The 23,780-nt window shown below is 37.2% G+C and overlaps 2 protein-coding genes across 2 annotated transcripts in view; both read left to right on the top strand.

Annotated features, from left to right (window-relative positions):
• Positions 1-9,830: 9,830 nt before the first annotated feature.
• Positions 9,831-23,780, top strand: part of LOC108275325 (glutathione S-transferase P) — a 69,477-nt gene continuing 55,527 nt past the window's right edge. Inside the window, exon 1 of the mRNA XM_017486079.3 lies at positions 9,831-9,840. The gene's annotated coding sequence lies outside the window, so the exon portion shown is untranslated. The remainder of the gene's footprint in view (positions 9,841-23,780) is intronic.
• The window catches only part of trpc3 (transient receptor potential cation channel, subfamily C, member 3), a 43,462-nt gene continuing 38,329 nt past the window's right edge, over positions 18,648-23,780 (top strand). Inside the window, exon 1 of the mRNA XM_017484713.3 lies at positions 18,648-18,834. Within this exon, the coding sequence (XP_017340202.1) occupies positions 18,674-18,834 (161 nt within the window). The 5' untranslated portion in view covers positions 18,648-18,673. The remainder of the gene's footprint in view (positions 18,835-23,780) is intronic.

The following is a 23,780-nucleotide window of genomic DNA, read 5'->3' as shown; positions in this document are numbered from 1 at the left end:
ATGAAAAAATCACAGTAATAATTGAAATAAAAAAAAAAAATCATTTTCATCAAATTTGTCAGAAATCTCTTTCTTTGCCAAAAAGAACTAAGAAAATGAAGACAGTCTCTTCTGTGGAAAGTGTCATTTATTTCTTTAGAGTGTTTCTAATTCATTCAAAATAACAGAAAGAGAACTGATTAATTAAATGTCAGTTTCAGGTACATTGTCTATTGTCCTTGACCTGTTTCTATTGACAATTGTTGTATTTGCAGCCCCACTGTGGATATACCTTCTGGAAAATATCTACAAAAATACAATTATAGGTTTCACCTGCATTGTACTAGTTTAGAAATGATGTCCCCATCTAAGGGCACAGGTGGAGCCAAACCATATAAAATTAAGGCTCTGGGTTACTGATTAGAAGTTCAGGAGTTCAAGCCCCAGCACTGCCAAGCTGTCTCAAGCCTTGCACGAGTTCTGTTCAGTTCTGTTTCATGTATCATGGCTGACCCTGTGCTCTGACCCCAGATACCTAAGAAGCTGGGATATGTGAAGAAAGAATTTCACTGTAGTGTATTGTAAATGTGACAAAATTATAGATAGCAAGAAATAATAATATAATAATTTAGGAAACACAGCTGAGCAACATGCTGATCATCTGCTTCAGGAAAGCAGCAAGATGCACCAGAGTTAAGGAATTTAGAGGTTTACACACGTAAGCAAGACTTTGGATATTTGGCTATTTGAATTTAACATCTACAAGTTATGAAACCTTGTACTAATTTCTCAGCGGTATGTTGTCATGACAGATAGAGAGTACAAGTCCAGGGCAAACATTATTAACAGATAACAGTAGGAGGACTAGGCAATAATCAAATACCATAAAATGAATGAGCAAATGGTCAAGCCATGAGCAAACTAATTAACTAGGCTAATCCAAATCCAGTGAGGCTGGTGACTGGTCATGTGACGGAGCATGGGGTCCATCAGCTGACATAGAGGGTGACTGGGAATCATGGATAATGGAGTTTGACTGCTTGGAAGTAGTACAAGAAAAGGATAATGATGCCAACATGTCATGTAATTTTGGCTGTGTTTCTTATATGATTACATGGAGTTTAATACACTTACACGAGCATCATAATCGCTTAGTACACAACAGCATATTTCTGTTTTATCTCAATTTAGAAACCTTACACTCATTCAAATTTTCATCAAAAGTCTTTACCACAGTCTTTTATTTTGTGTGGTTGTGCTGCTGAAGCTGATTGCAAACTGCCATGTATACTTGTGTATCATAAACACAGAAGTGTAATCCAATATTTTCCATGCAAATTATGTCCAAGATGCTGGATATAAAGATAGAACTATAGCGGGGACTAAAAATTGAGTCTTTTTGGACAACATATTGCACTATTGCAAACAATGAAGAATCTTCTTTACTGCTAAGAAACTGGTAACAGTCTGTCAAGTTAGATCTAAACCAAACTTTAGCCTGCGCATCATTCATTCTTGCCCTGGGTGACGCAGGCCCGAAGAGGATATTACATCTTTTAATAGCATAAGCTTCCAGAGGAATGTTTCTGTAATGAATAAATACCTCAAGTGTTCCATTTCCTCTTTTTAATTCACAGAAATATCCCCTTAGCCCATGTATCCATTGGTTCTCATTTCCTGCATCATCAATTAAAAAAGTCTCATTTCTGTTTGCCAACCAGATCAGATCATCTAATCACTAACCTTATTACTTATTCCCAGCTGCCCCATCAAGTAATTTCTGAGTGAAAGCAAACAGCTGAGGAAATGCAGTCTTGAGTGTATGTACCCAATTTCTCTTTTGAGAGTCAGTGTTTTTCCCCTCCTGGAGAACAGTTCAAGTCAATATCCACTATTTCTGAATTATGCACCATGCATCCCCCTAAGGGTGTGAACGCAACCATGAAGGGAATTAAGGATCGACCAAAAAAAGAGGCGTTTGTTGTATTTATTTCTGCAATAACAATGCATGAAAGGGTGTTGCAGTCCCTGAAGGTGGACATTATTTGATTAAATTGAAAATTATGTGGCTCTACTAGCTCTACAAGAGAGAAAGAATTATTTCAGCTTATTATCAGCTTTGTAGTGCTACCCAGTGGACACAATGTGAGCTAGCAGCATATAATTGAGGTGACAATAATTTCAAAAAGCTAAGTATATCCAAACCCAGTGTAGCACCAGATTAAATAGTTTTCAGTTCCCTTGGTAGATCAGAACTGACAAACACTGCTTTATGTGCCTCAGAGCTATTTCAGACTTTTATAGTCTTAGAAATGTATGCGGTATGTGGAGATAACCCCTTAACTAACTATGGGTAATGTGTGTAATATTTCTCAAGGCTACCTAATGATATTTGGAGGGGTATATAGTGTAATAAAGACTTTTTCTCCAGTCAAACATATATAAATCATTTTAGGAAGGATCTGATCATTGATGGTTAAAATTAAATCAGGCAAGTAGCCTACACATTTAGTAAAACATGGAAAATCATTCAACTTGGAACACTACATGGAAAATAACATTGTTTTGTGCAATAATTGCACTATATTTATTTCCATAAAAGGCAAACAAAGTCATCAATCCAAAACCCTGTATAAACACTCCAAATGTTAAATGAATTGTGTTTAATCACATTTTACTGGTTACCAGCTGTTATGTTGAGAAACGGGATTAACCAATCAGGATCCCACTGCGGTTTGAAAGACAGCTACACTCTGAGCTCAGAGATATAAGTGACTGTAAAGTACTGGAGATTTACTGCAGGTGGAGCAAAAGTAAGGTAGATCTGGTTTTATATGATGAAGTGTCTTTTACGTAGTGACTATTACTAGTATCTTTCTTTAATCATTTTCAGTGGAACTGCCATAAAGGTACAGTTTTTATGGCAACATTTTTTGCCATCACTGCTCCTAATGCTGTTTGGCATCAACCCAAAATGTACGGGCATGTCACACTTCTCAGTATAATAGTAGATTATGCAGTGATTTTATTTAGTATATTTACTCATTCCTCCCTGGAATGAATGTCTTGCCATACCACAATACATAGCATCGGATTTGGTCAAATTTGCAACAAATTCAACTCGATGAATTTGGCATGTTTTGAGTGATTAAAGCTATGAATATACTAGATATAGTATATAAACGAGATATAAAGTACAGTTAAGTCTTCCTGAATGTTTTGAGAGACCAAGTTGAGTGTACTGATTTCTAATAGGGAGATGAGCTGACCCTAAGAGACTTACCCTCATTTTTACAAATCCCTGAGCTTGAAACCCACTGTGCATAAGGCAGCAATTGAAATGATGAACTGTAATTGGTCTGACCTAACTTATTAAAATAGGCTTTATGCAAGGGTAGACATGGGATAAAAGACTGGAAAGAAACTCTTTAAAGCATACTTAGAACTGGGGCATCATTTTCAATGGAACAAGACATCAAACCTTATCTTTTTGATTAATGAAGTTCCCAGAAAACAAACAATCATGGGTGAAGGTTAAGTTTTGGTACTTAAGAGTCATTTAGGGTAATGGAAATGAGCTGGAAGTGGATTAAGTCTAAGATGAGAACCTGGGCCAAAAATGGCACCATGCTTTTAAACAGAGGTGTGGTTGCGGCTATGTTCTGCCAGCCAAATCTCATGACTTTATCAGCATTATTCCACATGGTATCTACAGATGAATCTGGTAAGTGGTGCAACTCTGGGCTGTTACTACAGGACCTGGGGTAGAGTCATGGTCATGGATAGACCATGTCTTAGTGATGGCTGGAGATAGTTATATAGTTATATAGTTAGGGTCAGGTGAGGTTTTTTCAGCAGGTGAGATTGCCAGGTTTCAGAAAAAATCTAGCCCAACTTTATCTCAAAAACTACACAGAATACCTGAAACTTTCCCAAAAAAATGCAGGCATTGGAAAAGGGAGACATTTTCTTTTTTTTCTAAGCCATTGTACAGCCACTGAAAGAAGGCAGAGTGGTGCAAATGCATTTCTGATATATGCACATTATCCACTCCATAATCACTCTTTCCCTCTCCCAATATTTGCAATATACCTTACAAAAGAAATGCCAATCCTGTCCTTAACTGCCCTTTCTGCTGAGCTTCCTCCACTGAAAATGTTCATAGCTCGAGCATGGGGCAGCACGAGCATGGGGCAGCACGTTTTCTACTGCAGCAGACCTCAGTTAGTGCTGATCCAGTCCCAATTTGTGACCACTAGGTGCAATAATAACTCTGTGTAGCGTGATTGTACTGTACAACTATTAGAAAGGCAAGCAAATCAATGGAACATCGGTTTATATCTGCCAAATAGCAACATTTTTAAAATAGTTGGTGACACAGAAGAGGTAATTAATATTTCAACGGTATTTAATCGGAGTTGTCAATGAAGATTAACATTGGTTGCACGGTTCTGCTACACCTGCCCCTGTGGGTGAGCTGCCACTACAGAAATGCAAAAGTCATATTTAATATTACATGTAGAACATTTTTATGTGTATGTGTGCATAAAATATAAAGTCTACAAATAAGCATATATTAATATATTAACATATATGAAGTGTTTATATAAACAGTCCCTGAGTCATATATATGAATAGCCATAAGTAATGGTAGTACTCATGTATTAACATCTTGTTAACTTGTTCATTATTGTCATGACCTGAAATATATATATATATATATATATATATATATATATATATATATATATATATATATATATATATATATATATATATACTATATTATTTCAGAAATTAAAACAAAATCTAAGATAAAACAAAGGCAACCTGAGTAAATGATACAAAGCATACTATAGGTCCTAGAAGTAAGTGAAAGACTGAACTCCAGTTATCAGAAGCGTTTGGTTGCAGTTTTTGCTGCTAAAGGTGGCACAAACAGATTTTAAGTTTAAGAGGGAAATTAGTTTTCCACATGGGTGATAGGTGTTGGATAACATTTTTTTGCTTCAATGAAAAATAATAATAAAAACTGTATTTTGTCTTTACTCAGGTTGCCTTTGTTTCATGTTGTATTTCGTTTGAAGATCTAAAACTATTTTAGATGAGATAAACACAAAAACAGAAGAAATCAAGCAAATATTTTTTCACAGCACTGTATTAATAAAGATAATTTACATTATGAAGGGTTTGGAAACAGTCTAAGTTAACCCACATTATAGGCTACGATTTCAGGCAACTTGAGACAATTTTGTATTTTTTGTTTTTCAGCAACACAATATTCTATAAAAAAAAACAAACAAAAAAAAAAACAAAGGAAATATACATATTGTTAACATTTTACCTGTTAGGTTTATAATACAATGTCCTATCACTGTGTGCAAGTGGAAGTCAGTCCTGATTCTGTACAAAATAATGATATTAATAAACATATTAAGGTAATGCAGCTATTATTAATGGCTAGTCATATATGACTCAGAGTTTGTTAATGTATAAGCATCATTATTTCCAGATAAACTAATGATTAGTTAATGTATTAATTCATCATTAAGAAAAGATTAGTTTACAAGTTGGTATTTGCTTATTTCCCCTCGTGCAAAGTGCTGGAGCTCGCTTCTGGGTTTCAGTGACAGTGACTATGTTTACATGAACAGTAATAATCTAATTATTGACCTTATTCTGAATAAGACAATATTGTGATTAAGGTGCTTACATGAGTCGCTTTTAGAGTATTCCTTTCATGTTCCTGTTTTACATGTTATAGAACATAGATCGATTAACGTCACACGTCATTACGTCCCCACGCCATGCCGTCCGACGTTCCCTCCAGAATTTCACGTATCGACATACAGTTGGTCTTCATTATGGTACCGAATACAGTTTTTGGTGTTTCACTTTTAATTTTACGAAAGCTTCAAGTGCAGTTAATTATTTGTCATGCTGTACATGCAAATAGACGACTGCTTGAAGCTGTGGGCTGCGTCCCAAACCGCCTACTTACCTACTATATAGTAGCCAAAATACATTTATTTCACCTACTATATAAATGTATTTCTCCTACTATATAGTAGGTAAGTACCCGGTTTGGGATGCAGCCGTGCTCTCTTGTTTGCTGTAAAACGGTTGAGCACTACCGTGTGTGTACATGTCCTGTCGCAAAATGCGGTGAAAACTCCCACACGATTAAGGTGATTAAGGTGTTTACATGTCTATAATGCATTCCAATAATGTAACTAAATAGGAATACTCCAAACATCTTAATTCGATTTGTGCTTACTTCGAGTATGACTTTAGTCAGATTAAAGTCATCAATATCTCTGTTTACATGCTAGTTTCTTAATCAGAGTATCGTCTTAATCGGGTTAATATCAGATTATTGTTGTCCACGTAAACGTACTGATTGACTTTATTTACTTTTAACACGTGGTTTCTTATGCTTTATGTTCTGTCTCCGCCCCTGTATTGTTATTGCTTCTTTCCCTTATTCCGCATCATTGTTCTCAGCTGTGTTGTGTTTCACCTCTGATTACGTGTGTTATTTGGACCCCTCGTGTATCTATGTATGCCGCGAAGTATTGAATGTATTCTCCGTGTAATCACCGAGTGTATTCGCCTTTGTTTCTTGTTTCTGTGCCATAGTTTTGGTCCTGTTTTGCCTCGTTTATGCCCATTTGCAGATCGCCTGACCAATTGCCTGTTTTTGACCACGTTATTGTCTCACATTTTGGATTTGTCTGCCTGTCTCTACTCTAATAAAGCTCTTATCTGCATTTGCATCCATCTCAGCCCACATAAGTGACACATAAACATATAAAACAATTATACATATTTGACCAAGACATTTTAACACTAACAGTTCTTCTGTTGCTCTTCTTTTGTAGATATTTTTAAAAACATAAAATTAAACAAAAACATTTCTATTGCAATTCCTTATTGCAGTTCTAAGCTGAATTTCTCTACGTCCAGTATCTTTTATGCTCCGTGTGTCTGGTTTTGACATCTCTCTGTTTTTCTGTTCTGACATTTCTCTGTTAATATATATTGATTATGGATTTTCCTGTGTTAACCCTGCCTGGCACCAGTCACAAAACATGGACCTTTCTAGGTAAAAATCTTAAATATACCACTGCAATTGGATTAACACTGGTCTTCTCAAAGTGTTCACTTTATCACAGCAGAAGGCTAATTTATTATGCCATCTGGTGATTACACATACACGGACCGGATAAGAAATTCTTACAAATCTGTTGTGTTCTGCATTTCCATATACAGTATTTTGTATGACTTTTGTGTTTTCTGTTATCACAAGTATGTGTATGCTTTCAAATGTATGCTGTCCCTCACTTCTGCCTGTTCTGACTCTGTAACACAAATTCTTACTCCTGAGGCCCGAACATAAGCAATAAACCAGTATAAAATGGCACTAAAGAGATTTTTCGATATTTTTACTTTTTGTAATATGAGACCAAAAATGAGCTTTTTAAAAAAATTTATTTTAACCTGACATGAAGAAAGGGAGCTATTAATATCACCATCTCTACCAGCAGATTTGGAATAATAAGCTTGATTCCTGCAAAGCCATTGATCATGGAGATTTGAGGCCGCTGGGTGTATTAGATTATATACAGTCATTTACCGCTCTATTTCTGGTTGACGATGACACCTGCACGATGATAAGCCACCTGGTACCATCAAGGCAGGCCAGCTTGTGGTGTTTACATCATGCATGCATATGTGCAGGTCCTGTTGTTCTGTGCAGTTATCCAAACTGATTTGTGTATTTATTATTAGTTTTCACTGGAACTATGATTCTGTACTTTGCCATGTTACTATGTTTACTTGTCTTCTGTTTTTCTTTATGGTCCTGAAAGCACAATATTTTGTCCCACAGTATATGTGTACAGTGCTGTGAAAAAGTATTTGCTTGATTTCTTCTGTTTTTGTGTATATCTCATACTAATAGTTTTAGATCTTCAAACGAAATACAACATAAAACAAAGCCAACCTGAGTAAACACACAATACATTATTTATTTATTTTACTGAAGAAAAAAATAAGTTATCCAACCCCTATCATCAATGTGAAAAACTAATTTCCCTCTTAAACTTACAATCTGTTTGTGCCACCTTTAGCAGTAATAACTGCAACCAAATGCTTCCGATAACAGGAGATCAGTCTTTCACTTACTTCTAGGACTAGGACTTACTCCTATGCTTTGGATCATTGTCTTGCTGCATAATCCAGTTGCACTTGAGTTTCAACTTACGAACTGAAGAGCGGACATTCTCCTTTAGGATTTTCTGGTAGAGAGCAGAATTCCTGTTTCCCTCAGTTATTGCAAATTGCCCAGGCCCGGAAGCAGCAAAGCATCCCCACACCATCACACTTCCACCACCATGCATGACCGTAGGTGATGATGTTCTTTTTGTGGTATTCTGTGTTTGGTTTACGCCGGATGTAACAGGACAACTGTCTTCTAAACATTTCCATTTTCGACTCATCAATCCACAGAACATTCTCCCAAAAGGTTTGAGGATTATCAAGGTGTGTTTTGGCACATTTCAGACAAGCCTTAATGTTCTTCTGGGTTAGCAGTGGTTTTCACCTTGCCACTCTTCCATGGATGCCATTTTTGCCCAGTGTCTTTCTGATAGTGGAGTCATGAACAGTGACCTTTATTGGTGCATGAGAGGCCTGTAGTTCCTTTGATGTTGTCCTTGGCTCTTTTGTGACTCACTGGATGAGTAGTTGTTGTGTTCTTGGAGGAATTTCAGAAGACCTTCCACTTCTGTGAAGGTTCATTACTGTGCCAAGCTTTTCCATTTGGAGATAATGGCTCTCACTGTGGTTCTTTGGAGTACCAGGGCCTTTGAAATAGCTTTGTAACCCTTCCCAGACTGATGTATTTCAATCCCCTTCCTCCTCATCATTTCAGGAATTTCTTTCAATTTTGGCATAGTGGGTTACTGGGTAGGACCTTTTAACCAACTTTAGTGTTGTTTTGATTGAACAGGGTTTGCAGTAATCAGACCTGGTTGCTTCTACTCCAGATGAACCCAATTAGTAACTATGGGGGCAAATAAATTTTCACATAGGCCCAGTTGGTATTGGATAACTTTTTTGCTTCAATAAATAATATTATCATTTAAAAACTTTATTTTGTGTTGACTTTGGTTGGCTTTGTTTTATCTTAGATTTTGTTTTAATTTCTGAAACAATTTAATATGAGACATACACAAAAACAGAAGAAATCAGTGAAGATGCTTTTTCACAGCACTGTATGTCAACAATTTGACAACATAAACCAGAATGCTGCTTAATTTATACTTCAGTATTAAGTGTAGCCATTTTTCTTTAAGACCACACCATGGTACAAACTCTGATAATAACACCCCAATGAATTGAAATTAACTTTATCATAATGGAATTCTGGGTAAAGGGATAATTCATTTTAAAATGTCTTCATTTGTGTTCCAAAGATGAACGAAAGTCTTATGGGTTTGGAACAACATGAGGCTGAGTAACTGGTGACAGAATTTTCTTTTTTGGGTGAACTGTCCCTTTAAGATTCTGCCTTTCCATCTACTGGGAAATCTGTATCGCAGATGGAGGGATAGACAGACTACGTCTTCAGTCCTGGAAGAGTCAGCTTTAAAAGAAAATGAAAATCATCTATCTTCAAATCAGCCTAGAGCACAGCAAAGAAATAAAGAAATAAAATGCATGTGAATCACCAGAACAAAAGCAGAGTGCAAAAAGAAAATGAATAACTATTAAAGCAGATCTACAGCCTATTATTAATGTTGCTGACTCTGTTCTCATTAAATCTGGAATTGCTCTGTAAGAAATCTATCTTTCCCCAGAAACTTCATGGGCATACCGACATGCTGATCTTCTTCTTCTTCTTCTTGTTCTTATTCTTCTCTTCTTCTGCTTCTTCCTCTTATTATTATTATTATTATTATTATTATTATTATTATTATTATTATTTGTAGTACTAGTAGTAATAGTAGTCAGTGCCATTATTAGCCAGTGTGGTTATCATAATGTCATATTAAATTTCACTATGATAGTCTAGTTTCAATAATAATGGAAGGCCAACTAAAAAACTGGGATTGTCAGGATTGGCGAGGAGTGTCAACAAGTATAATGTCAAGCAGGAGCAAGCAAGTTTAACTATTTAACAAAGAAATGAAAAATAGTTCCTGGCCACACTGGCCACAATAAACCAACTGCTGAGCAAACATTGATCAGACTTTATCTTTTCCACTAATGATATTCATTATATCTTCAATTTTTTAATAGCTATCGGAAGCTAATGACACTAAAATTGTAATGTTGCATATTGTGACAAACAAATGCACAAATAATGTGTATAGTCACATTATGTTATCTTCTAGGGATGTGGATTAATATTTTACCCCACTGTAGATGGCCCAACCAATAAAGCCATTGGGACTAACCTGGCAACCCATCAGATTCAAAATAATGTGATTACATGGTATAAAAACTAGTTGTTTTTTTTCTTCCAAATGCAAGACACAAATACCACCACACAGCATACACAACTGCTTGATAATATCATGACAATGTATTTTGAACGCATCATATTTGGCATGCTAGTAATACCCAGACATAGTCATAGATTAATGCATGTAGTCATAAGAAGCATCAATCAGATAGAAGACACACTCACACAGATGTAGAGACGCACACTCAAGGAGAGAGTGCTGTTTTTTGCTAACTAGAAAGGCATTTTATCTGAAGTGCTGTGAATTTAAATGACCCAAATGCCTTGTAATTGATTCTAAGTCAGAATAGTAATGCGAAAAGAGCAAAACTGTAGTACAAATCATTTACAATGTATCATATTTTTGCACTTTGTAACTATAACTAGGTGAGGGCCAAACCAATAACTGTACAGCTTGGGTCAACCACACTCAAGCCAATCAGGACAGCCAGGAACCTTGGGGTGACTTTTGATGACAGCTTGACCTTTACAGACCACATTTCAACAACTGCACAGCCCTGTAGATTCATTTTGTACAACATCAAGAAAATCAGACCCTACCTCACCGAACAGGCCACACAGCTACTAGTCCAGGCTCTTGTCATATCAAAACTGGACTATTGCAACACACTAATCTTGGTCCTCTCAGCCAGCTCCAAACCCCTTCAGATGATTTAGAATGCAGATGCATGTCTGGTCTTCGACCAGCCCAAAAGATCCCATGTCATACCCCTCTTCATCTCCCTCCACTGGCTTCCTGTAGCCACCCAAATTAAATTCAACGCCTTGATGCTCATGTAAAAGACCACACAAGACAGCAACCTCCTACTTCAACTCTCTCCTGAAGGCTTACGTTCCCTCAAGCAACCTGCGATCGATTAACAACCGATGCTTAGTACTACCTACTCAGCGTGGCTCAAAGTCTCTTTCCAGAACCTTCAAACTAACTGTCCCTCAGTGGTAGAATGAACTTCCAACCTCAATCCGGACCGCAGAATCTGTCACTATCTTCAAAAAACAGCTAAAGACCCACCTCTTCCATGAATACCTAACTAACCCCTAAAACGCCAACCCCACATTATCCTTAAAAATAAATAAATAAATAAATAAATAAATAAATAAAATACAATAAAAATAAAAACTTCCTCTGGCTCTTACACCTCTACTCTGTGCACTTTGCCTTTCTAGAACTCTATTATACTTGGTATGGTAGCACTACTTGTATTGTTCTCTGCTTGATATATCACTTTGCTTGTATTTCCTCATTTGAAAGTCGCTTTGGATAAAAGCATCTGCGAAATGAATAAATGTAAATGTAATGTAATGTGATATTCTGTCCATATATTTTAAGGACTTATGATTGACAAAAAATACACTACTCTCAATATTCTGAAACAACATCAAACCCTGGTTAAAACGTTTAAATGTTACAACAGAGGCTATATTTGAGTTGAATCCTAAGTGGACTAATATGCAGGTGGGAGTAAATATAGATCGGTCGTATCCATAGTCTGAGATTGATATATATGAATGAATGTATTGAATATCTTATTACATTTAATTGCTTGTATTGATTCATCAATTCATCTTTCATTAGTATGAAAGATGAGTAGCTCTCTGATTTCAGTCCTTTGGTGCAATACATGATACACACTTGATCCCACAATTCATCCCATCAACCTCATTCTATCTGTAGGTGAAAAGCAGATATACACTGTCATCTAAGTGTTATGAATATCAATAAATTCGACAACTTATTTCAAATATTTAAAAAAAAAAAATCCCTTTATTTTACTATGTTATGACACATATCAGATGACAAGCCCTCTATAATGCTGTTACAGACTTGCAGTAACATTCCAGGATAGAAATACAAAACCCTTCTAAGCAATTATATATAAAGCAAGTGACCAAAACTGTGTCATAACACTAGTAATGAAACATATACTAACTTGAGAAATTATCATGTTACATAAACTAGCATAAACATAATGACGCCACTCATGAGAACTAATATTAATATCGTACATAAATGCAACTTATTTTACTTGACAGAACCTGCCATCACAAATCATGATAGCATGTGACCTCTGTCATGACATGTTTATGAGATGGTTATGTCAGACTTACGATGCAGGTTTAAGTGCAGTTTTACTGCTCTCATAAATCAATTAGTAGTGGAGTAACTAAAAGGTCTGTCAGTACCCATAACCTCAGTACATAATAGCAGTAGTCCCAGCTGAAATTCAAACAATAGGCTTATATTAATGTGCTCATTGTTACAGTATATACATTGTAATATGTGTAATCGTTTCTATAGTTACAGCTCATTCACAGGGACTTATATAGACTCTCAGCATAATCCAGGACTAATAAATCAAGGTTATGTTTATATGACATTTATGGAAGGAGTCTCCAGTGTCAGCATGTTGTACCTGTCAGTAAGTTTTCCGACACAGGAAAGTCTTCAGGACAGAGGACCTGTGCTTTACACAATATTTAATGATAAATCATAATCATTGTCAAATCACTGTGGTATAAGAGGAATAAAACATGTTATAGGTAAATGGTCCACTTAGAAAAAGGAATAGTATAATTTCAAAACCAAAAGTCACGTTGCTAGACAAACAAATTTGTGTAAACAGTATATTCTCAAGCAAATGAGACTAATCATGAGCAACAGGTGAGAAAAATAATTAAGAGTGTGTTTAATGTGTGTTTGTTTTGGGTTGTTTTTGCTGGGCAGCTCATGTCATCATGTGCTTCAGGTTCACTAAAATCAACAGGATGTTTTTACTTACTCTTCCTGGAAACCAATGGTTGGTAACACTGTGCTCAGCTTTTATTTTCTTCTTTTTTTCAATTTTAACTCTTCCACCCATGGGTGTTGCAGGCAGGCCACACACAGTGTTTTGCATCGACGAGGCTGGACTCCTTCACTGCTGTTCTGTTCGATTCTGCTGGAGAAAACCGAGCCTCACTGTTCCCCAGGAGTGCTAGACTGCACCAGGTCCGTATTTGCTCACAAATCGTCTGTCTATTATTAGACCTCACATCAGGGAGTTTGTACCAGCCACAGTAATAGAACAGGATCCAATGCATGGCATATGAGCCTTAATAATATTTAGCACTTTTGAGTAGTTTCTCACCTTAACTGTCCTCCACTGTTGAAAACTTCCCAAACCTAAAAATGTATTTTATGTGAGAATATTTTCCACAAATAGTTACCCTTGCTGTGATGTGGATGAGCATTGCTGGGAAACCTGAGGGAGTAACTGATTTAAATGTGACAAAGTATTGTGAAAAGGGCCAGATGAAGTCTGACCTCCTGCAAGATGCGAGTTAATTATTAAAAAAAAAAAAAAATACTATATCCAAGCTGATATTTAAAAACAAATACATAGGACATCAATTCATATGTTATGTTCATATGTTATTCAGGGTTATGATTAAGTTTAGGGGTGGGATTAGCAGTCATACTTCATTGGCTTCATTGCCTCAATTATTATTTAATGAATCTTTTGCTTATGAATAAAAAAGTAAAAATGGAATTTTCAAGTAGATTTTCCTATACCTCTCTCTCTCTCTCTCTCTCTCTCTCTCTCTCTCTCTCTCTCTCTCTCTCTCTCTCTCTCTCTCTCACTCTCGCTCTCTCGCTCCCTCTCGCTCTCGCTCTCTCGCTGTCTCTCTGGTCTCTCTGTCTGTCTCTCTCTCTCTCTCTCTCTCTCTCTCTCTCTCTCTCTGGAAAAGAGATGAAGGCAGGGGCAAAACTTTCATTAAAGCTTAATGCACACAGTTTACCTCTGAAAGGCAAATCACAGGTTTATATTAGCATAGATTGATTTTAAAATCTGTAATAATTCATATATGCATTTTTGGAAGGAGTCTCTAGGGTCAGTGCTTTGTTATAGTCAGAGATAGATAAAGCTGTAACCTCTGTATGTTTTCTGTTTACATATAAAGCACATTATCTATGTATTGTGGTTATGTATTCACACTTGCTCACCAGTTCAGGTCAGAGCACTTGGCACTGGATCTTGTGTCCTTGTTCCCTAATACTTTATTGACCCTGTGTCTTTATTCTTTTAATAAAGGCCTAGAGATAACATTGCATTTTGCTCTGATGGAATGATTGTTCTTTCTGGTAATTGGTTTTCTCTACTCTTTTGTATTTAATATTTATGAATGTACTGCTTTTTAGTTACTTACTAGACCAGTAAAATCTTGCATCTTTACATATTCTTTTTTTTTTCTCCAAGCATATCATGTAGCCTTTGAGCTGTTGTTATGTTTTGTAAGAGCATCTGCCTAATGCATGAATGAATGTAAATGTAAAACTATGCAGAGCATCATGGTGACAAGCTAGATGTCATGACTGTGCAAAAGCTGACCAGCATTGTAGAAATGACCTCAGATCATAATCTGCGGCTGCTCAGAATATCAAGAGGATGAAATGGGGGATTTTCGCTTGCTCAGTCTTGGTAAGAAATAGGGGAGACGCAGGCTTTTTGAGCTAAAGAGTTAGTGTTGAAGATCCTCTGCAATATGCATGCCAAAAAACAAAAACATAAAAGGACTAGATTTGTGTTAGATATTTGAGGGTCATCCAAGTCATCAAGTATGATTCTTGTAAAAATTCCCCCAACATACATTATAAAGCAGTGTTGTGTGTGACTTCATGACATTAATATGAGGGTCTGGAGGAGATTCATATCTGTAACATTGTGACAAACATGATGTTAGGGTCTAGAGGAGATTCATGTCTGTGACATTGTGACAGACATGATGCTGGGGTCTGGAGGAGATTCATATCTGTGACATTGTGACAGACATGATGTTGGGGTCTGGAGGAGATTCATATCTGTGACATTGTGACAGACATGATGTTGGGGTCTGGAGGAGATTCACTGCTGGTATCATGACATCTCATTCAGGATAGCAAACATGACACTTTAGACCTATACACATAAATAAATTGTGCAAATGTAATGAACTTGAATGAAAGTGTGAATATGAAGATGTCGAACTAAAGCAAATACTTATAATCAGGTTTATTTCTTTATAATTGTGTTTAGAAAAGAAGGACATATTTGCACACTTTTCCAACTTAATCTCATGTTTCTTCTGTGTAAACAATACCCAAGCTTATTGGGATGTTTAAATAAATGTTTAACCCATTCTCCCAAGTAAGCACTGTCCAAATTGCTTTGTTTCGATTTTCACATCCCTCTTGGCTATAGTCATTGATTATTCTCATACTCTACCACTCCTTTATTCTATCCACATGTTTGGTTTTTTTTGCTGAGCCAACAGTGGTTTTAGTCCATAGTCAATCAAATGTTTACATAGAATTGACCTAAAAGGCCCTTTTGTGCTAGTACTGGCACTGGGAGTAATTTCTAGTAATTACAGATGCATCTCAAAAAATTTGAAAACTGTGGAAAAGTTAATTTTTTCGCCTGATCTGAACCCCATAGAGAATCTATGAGGGACACCAGACCCAATAATACAGACGAGCTGAAGGCCGCTATCAAAGCAACCTGGGCTTCCATAACAAACATATCAAAGCAACCTGGGCTTCCATAACTCAGCAGTGCCACAGGCTGATTGCCTCCTTATCACGCCGCATTGATGCAGCAATTCTTGCAAAAGGAGCCGTGGCCAAGTATTGAATGCATAAATGAACATACTTTACAGGAGATGAACATTTCTACACTATAAATTCTTTATTCTAATATTTTGAGATACTGGATTTTTGATTTCCATGAGCTGTAAGCCGTAATCATCAAAACTTAAACAAAAAAAGGCTGGAAATATTTCACTTTATGTGTAGTGAATCTAGAATACATGAAAGTTCCACTTTTTGAATTAAATTATGGAAAAAAATTCACTTTTCCATGATATTCAAATTTTTTGTGATGCACCTGTATGTTGAGTCCTTTGTTGCTAAATATTAGACAGAATAATAAGGATAGCTTAACAAACAAATGTGTGTACTGTATATGACAAAGAATGGGAATGAGTGCTATTATTCGATGGACATGTAGATCATGATAATGATAGTGACAATTTAATACAGTTTTTCAGTGCTTTACTGAAATATGACATCAGTTCAATAAGTAAAAAAGTAATAAGTATTTATCAATATACATATATTCCCATCTATAATTGAATTGTAATTCAAATCTGAGACATCCACACATTTCTTCAGACAGCATAATGATTGACAGTGGGCATCTCCAGCATCACCCACATCTCTTTGGGTCTTGAATTTTCAAAGGGTTTCATGCACACAATGCAAAAATCTTCATCATCTAATGTCTCTGAGTCCTCTGCCTTGTTTGCCTTGGACCTTATGTTGGCTGGCTTTCTCTCTATATTGTTTTGCTTCCTTTCAAAACCTTTTTCACATTTTTGTTAGACATTTTTGTTTTTGTTTTTCTCCTATTTTCTTCTTCTTCCTGTAAAGCTTTCTTCAGAGGTGTACTGTACCTGATAGAATTTCTAAGAATTCTTCTTTCTTGTCCCATAGGTAATCTTCCTTGGTCCTTCATTTGGAAATAGTGGTAGAGCAGAAGGATTTACACATCTTTTGTGGATAAGCTGAGCCTGAGAGGAGGTTGAGGTGTTTAGCTGAGCTGGAGAGGAGGCTGAGATGGCTAGCTGAGCTGGAGAGGAGTCCACTAAGTAGCTGGGTCCAGATGGTCAGTTGCTTGTGACGTGCAAAGTCGGACTCTTGAAAAAGTCTGGGTTATATAGTCAAATGGATCTGAATCCAGCCGGAATGTTTTTGGGTGTCATGGTCTTTGCAGGTTTAATGGACATCCACGCATCACTTGCTGAATTTACTGTTTTCTTAAATAGTTCCTTTGATCTAGTGGCTGCAATTTATGTGAACAGTGAGGGGGAAGAAAACAGAAGCACAATCCCATTTGCCTTGAAGTAATCAAATGTATTTACTGAAATATGTGAGGTGCGATTGTCCAACTGGAGTAACACCTTCTTCTCCAGACAGACCTTTGTATGCTTGACAAAGTACCTGAGAACCAAGAGGAAATCATCCTCTATCATCCAACCAGAAGAGTTACCACTCCCATCACTCCCAGGTGGCCCATCAGGTCCTCATACCACTTGCATGGGAAAACGAAGAACGCTGGGATGATTTTTCACAGTGATTGTACTGCACATGCTACTGAGACAAGGGCACCTCTTTCCACTGAGCTTGAGCCAACTTGCTTTATCCCACGTCATGCAACTATACAGTCAGATGTCTGGACAGTTGTAACACTGGTCTCATCCATAGTCCATACAGTTTATCACTACCATCACTACCTCATCACTAGGTTCTTGAAAATCTTTCTACAATTGAATGGTTAAAGCTTGTAGCTTGTGCCAGACTAGTTGCCTCTGTCTCATGGACAGGTTGGCATGATGTTTTTTTTTTTTTTTATCTCAAGACTGGGAGTGTTTAAGTTTATAAAGAACTGCCAGTTGATATGCAAAATTTCTGACCTAAAATGTAGAATAAGTAAGATTTGATACATAAAGTGATATCCGATTTCTACTTTGGCTTAACTGGCTAACCTGTACCTGTCATATGTTTACCTCATGTGGAGTCAGTCCATAATACAGGTCTGCTGCCTGCATCAAATAGCCAGTCAAGAACTTTCTTGTGTCTCACAGAAGACCTCACTGAAGACCTTCTGACTGCTATGGCAGTCTGCTCACTTGAACCTTCCTCGGTCAGTTTCTGCAAAGCTTTGCAAAATCTGCCCAAAGTAACATGGCACATAGATTGGGCCTCTGATTGATTTCCCCAGTATGACATGAAGTACAGCCGTTTTCAAGATGTCTGCAGGTACAACCCTATCCATCCTGTCTTCCTTTTCCACTGTCTAGACATGCTGAATAATAAAGCATATATAAACAGTGTCCTTCGTGATCATTGGGGGTTGGTTGTAACATAAAAAAAAAGTGTTTATATATATCCCCAACCAGCTAAATTTGAATTACTAATGAATAATGAGGAGGAGGGACAGGAGTATCACTGTGACTGATGAACTTGCCTGTAGCTCCGCTCCACTGCAGTGCACTTCAGCTGAACCCTGGCGCGCGCGCTGAGCTCCGGCACCGGCGGTGCGCGCGCATCCGGTGCTCTCAGGCGGAGAAGCAGCCCTCGCCTGTATGTCCGGCAAAAGCAGGCTGTCCAAATACCATAAAAGGGTGTCGGTGCCCGAGGATGATGCTGAGCCGTGTTGGAAAGAGGAGAACGGCGGTGTGGATGCATGTTACCTGAAATCCGTGAAGAGTGCCAGAGACGCGCCGCACTACTACCGCTACAACATGTGAGTAGCTCACAGTGAACACTAAACAGTGTACAACAGCTATCCGTGGAAAGTTCAAAGGAAAAGACAAACCTAATGAAAGGACGGGACTTCTGATACAATGTGAAACCTGATATTTATAATGCGTGCATGCAGTTTTATTATCAGAGATCTGGTGTGAAAGATTGTGTTACTGGATACAGATGCAGGTTTTATGTGCAGCATTATTATTGTTAATAATAATAATAATAATAATAATAATAATAATAATAATAGCATTATTATTATTATTGATATTCTTCTTCTTCTACAAATACATATTTTGTATCGTGACTTGTTAAATTAATTATTCTGAATAATTCAATTAATGTCCAGTGTGTGTAAAGACAATGTAGCGCCATCCTGTGGAGATATATATATATATATATATATATATATATATATATATATATATATATATATATATATATATATATATATGTATATATATGTGTGTGTGTGTGTGTGTGTGTGTGTGTGTGTGTGTGTGTGTGTGTGTGTGTGTGTGTGTGTGTGTGTGTGAGACAGTTTTGATCTTGTAGAGACAGATCTTGTTTGACTGCTCCCTTCAAGATAAACTTCTTTAAAAGGTTAAAGGTAAAACGTTTGTAAAAGGTTTCCTTTTGGTTTCTGAGGTTAAGGTTAGGGTTAGATTTAGATGTGGGCATTATTTAGCTGCGTTAATAATTATGTTAATGGAAAGTCCTCACAAGGACAGTAAGACAAAAGAGTGTGTGTGTGAAACATTTAGTTGTGGTTAGCGATATTACACTCAGTACTTTTACATGAACAATAATAATCCGATATTAACCCGATTAAGCAACTACCATGTAAACCGAGATTATTGATGACCTTAATTTGACTAAAAATCATACTTGAAGTAAACACAAATGGAATTAAGACGTGTGGAGTATTCCTGTTTTAGTCGCATTATCGACGTGTATTACAGACATGTAAACCCCTTAATCACATTATTAACGTCGTGTGAGAGTTTTCACCGCATTTTGTGACAGGACACGTACACACACGGCGGTGCTCAACCGTTTTACAGCAAACAAGAGAGCACGGCCGCGTCCCAAACCGCATACTTACCTACTATATAGTAGGAGAAATACATTTATATAGTAGGTGAAATACATGTATCTCAGCTACTATATAGTAGGTAAGTACGCGGTTTAGGACGCAGCCCACGGCTTCAAGCAGTCGTCTATTTGCACGTACAGCATGACAAATAATTAACTGCACTTGAAGCTTACGTAAAATTACACACAATGAAACACCTAAATCTGTATACAGTACCGTAACGAAGACAAACTGTATGTCGATACGTGAAATTCCGGAGGGAACGTTGGACGTAATGACGTGTGTCTTTAATCGATCTATGTTCTATAACATGTAAACCAGGATCATGAAAGGAATATTCTAAAACCGACTCATGTAAACACCTTAATCACAATATTGTCTTATTCAGAATAAGATCAATAATTAGATTACTGCTGTCCATGTAAACATAGTCACTGACAATGATGATGATAAGAGTTAGGCTGATTACAATATACAATCCTCACCTTATGTCTCTATTGTTTTGTATAATTTTTTGCACATCTACATCATGAATCTTCTTATAGCTCAATTGATCTACCTTTTTGTGCCTATGTGTACCTCCTTCCCCTTCTGCATAATTTGTGTAGTCTGTTAGTGTGTAACACACCAAGACAAATTCTTCATATGTGTAAGATACTTGGCAAGATAAACAGCGTTTGATCCTGAATCTGATTTAATGGTTCCTCTGCCATTGCTCCAAAGAGCCTTTACGGTCTCTTTTAAAAGGTAAAATTTAAAAGATTAATCCTTCTTTAGTTTATATTGGTTATCTACTTTGCTTTGTAGAGACGGTAAATGGTCTTAAGATTTACAATAATTAACATTTTAAGTGAACACATAATAACATAATTCCAAAGGGCAGAGGAAATTAGGTTCACTTTTACCTACAGTAATACTGACTCAGCTAGTGGGCATCAATAAGAAGCTCCTTTGCCATTGTCATCATTCTTTCTTATTCTCTACTTCATTGCAAAGCCTTTGTCTTGTCTAAACAGCACCCTCCCCCTGTGTGTGTGTGTGTGTGTGTGTGTGTGTGTGTGTGTGTGTGTGTGTGTGTGTGTGTGTGTGTGTGTGTGTGTGTGTGTGTGTGTGTGTGAGAGAGAGAGAGAGAGAGAGCAGTTACTACATTTTCTTGGTAATACTTTATTTGAATTGTTCATTGTAGACAGTCCTCAATCCATTTGAAGACCATCAGGCTCTTAAATGATTCTCAACAACATTTCACAAATTGGATCAAGGGAATACACATGGACTGAATTTGACATAGTGATAAGACTAGGGATAAAACTAGAGACAATCTGATAGTCTGTAAATGATCTACTAAAAATTCTGAGCTAGCATTATTAGTTGACATTTCATTTAAAATGAGTTGACATGCTGGTTGATGACAGTCTGTAGATGTTTTCTTATTTCACGGACTATCCTAATAAAGTGTTACCATTGTTTTATTCTGCTGTTACCTGAGTGGCGAACCTTGTTGTTCACATTTGTGTCTGTTATTAGGCATTCGTTCTCTTGGTAAACACGTTTCATGCAGCGTCACACTTCTCCAATGTCGCAGCTTGTCCGTTTGAAAAAGCAATTTATAAATACTAGATGTTGATTGGCAAAAAGCTACAACACTTAACCTAATAAAGAAAAAATATCTTCTGTTTAGATGTGGCTGTCTGAAAGACTTTCCCTTTGGACACTAAGGGTTAGGGTTAGTGTTAGGGGTACTGAGCTTAGGGTTATGGTTAGGCATTATGGATAAGTACATGTACAGTAACAGAAACATACAAGCAAATGGGAATAACATTCAATATTAGAATTATACGAGAGTGTGTATAAGTGTGTTTAATATGCTGCATTTTCTGGTTCCTGGTTGATGGAAACTCAATTCCACAACATTGTGCTTGGATTCTCCCTCATTTGTCACTTCAGATCAAATGAATAAATGTGAATGTAAGCTATCACTGTGTTAGAAACAGCACTGGATGGGACACTGCAATGCCTTATGAAATGAAATACTGATCAGACTATAACTATCAGTATCTACTTACTGTGTACCCATCAATATTATAGTAGCGATTCCAGTTGTGGCAGGGCTGTGGGTCAAAATAACAAATGCTTTTTGTTTTTTTGTATGTTAGTCCTTTTTGCTGAACTGTTGGAGGGAAAACCACAAGAAACCTCACAAGTGATATGTAAAGTTAGATGATGAGCAACTATTACTGTATACTAAATGAAACTATATACTGACTTACCACTGAGGGTGCATAGCTCTACCCACACAAGTTTGCACTTCTTAGATCACAAATTTGATCTACACTTGATCGGGCACCAGAATGATCCAGCATCCAGTGGGATTGTCAATATGGTAGGGGGCTAAGCAGGGTTTTATGGGGCAGGCATCATTGGGCCCAGTAGCAGGGCAGACTACTTTGAGTCCATTTGCAGGGCAGGCATCTCTGGGGTCACTGGCAGAGCTAATGGCTTAGGGATAGTGGAACAGATGTATAGGGAACTTTTTTCAGAGCAGGTGTCTTAGGGACCTTAGTCAGAGTAGGCAACCTTTGGCAGCCTTTGGCGAAGCAAGAATTTTGTTGGTTTTTGGGGGAGTAGGCATCTTGTCAAAACTTGGTGGAGTAGTTCTTTTTGAACTCTTGCTGGAGCAGGTCTCTTGTTTGTCTTTGGAGGTGCAGCAATTTTGGGACTCTAGGTATAGCAGGTGTATTGGGTAGACTTGGTGGTGGACAGCGTGGTGAACAGAGTAGCTTGGGGTGTAATAGCAGAGCAGGTGTCTTGTTGGCCTTTGGAGATGTAGGCATCTTAGGTATCTTGGTACAGCAGGTGTTTTGGCACTTCTGGTGGAGCATGTGTCTTGGAACTTCTGGTGGAGCAGGTGTCTTGGAGCTTCTGGTGGAGCAGGTTTCTTGGAACTTCTGGTGGCGCAGGTGTCTTGACACTCATGACGGTGGATAACATGGTGGACAAGTTGGCTCTATTGTTGGAGCAGGGGTCTTGAAGGTCTTTGGTTGAGCAGGCATCTTGTGTGCCCTTGGAGGATAAGGCATCTGGTGGTCTGTGACAGAGCAAGCATTTTAAAGGGCCAGTAATGGAGCAGATGTCATGGAGGACAGAGATAGAGCTGGGATGCAGGTTTAGAAATATGTATGGCCTGTGCATCAGGCTGAGGCACCAGGCTACTAACTTTTTCACCTCATCCAGAAAATAGATGATAGAAACAGAAAATAGATGATAGAAAAACTGATAGAAAAATTCTTGATCATTACCTCCTTAATAATATATATATTTTTTAAATCACCAAAAAAGAGAAAGCATAGTTGACAGACAGACTGCATTACATTAAGTTTGAGTTTATTCTTACAGTGTCCGCAACAACCATTTGTTTGTTTAGATCTTTGTTAATCATTTGCTTGTAGAGCTTGTCAGTTTATTTAATACCTTATGCACAGAAATAACTCCATATGGTTGGATACACAGTGAGTGCTCAGATTTCATTGGGATTTTCAACAATTATTCTCATAACACCAGAATAATGGTAGATAGTCCAGATCAAAAAGTTGAAACCAGAAACTATACCATGGCTGGAGTGGGAAAACTAGAGAAATAAAAAAAACAAGAAACAAGATCTTGAAGGGGTCCGGAAACAAAGACTATAAGACCACAACAAAACAAGACAAAGGTGAAAAATTAGACAGAAAATTCATAATATGGGGCCTATAATAATGAATAAGGATTGGAAACAAACCAAAGGCAAACAGGAAGTAATCTCGCTGCTTCTGTAAGAGGTGTTAGGCTGGCACTCTCCTAGGGAACAC

The sequence above is a fragment of the Ictalurus punctatus genome, chromosome 14 (genome assembly GCF_001660625.3).
Source record: "Ictalurus punctatus breed USDA103 chromosome 14, Coco_2.0, whole genome shotgun sequence".
NCBI lineage: Eukaryota > Metazoa > Chordata > Actinopteri > Siluriformes > Ictaluridae > Ictalurus > Ictalurus punctatus.
The sequence above is the reverse complement of the archived record's forward strand: the minus strand, read 5'-3'. Positions and strand labels throughout refer to the sequence as shown.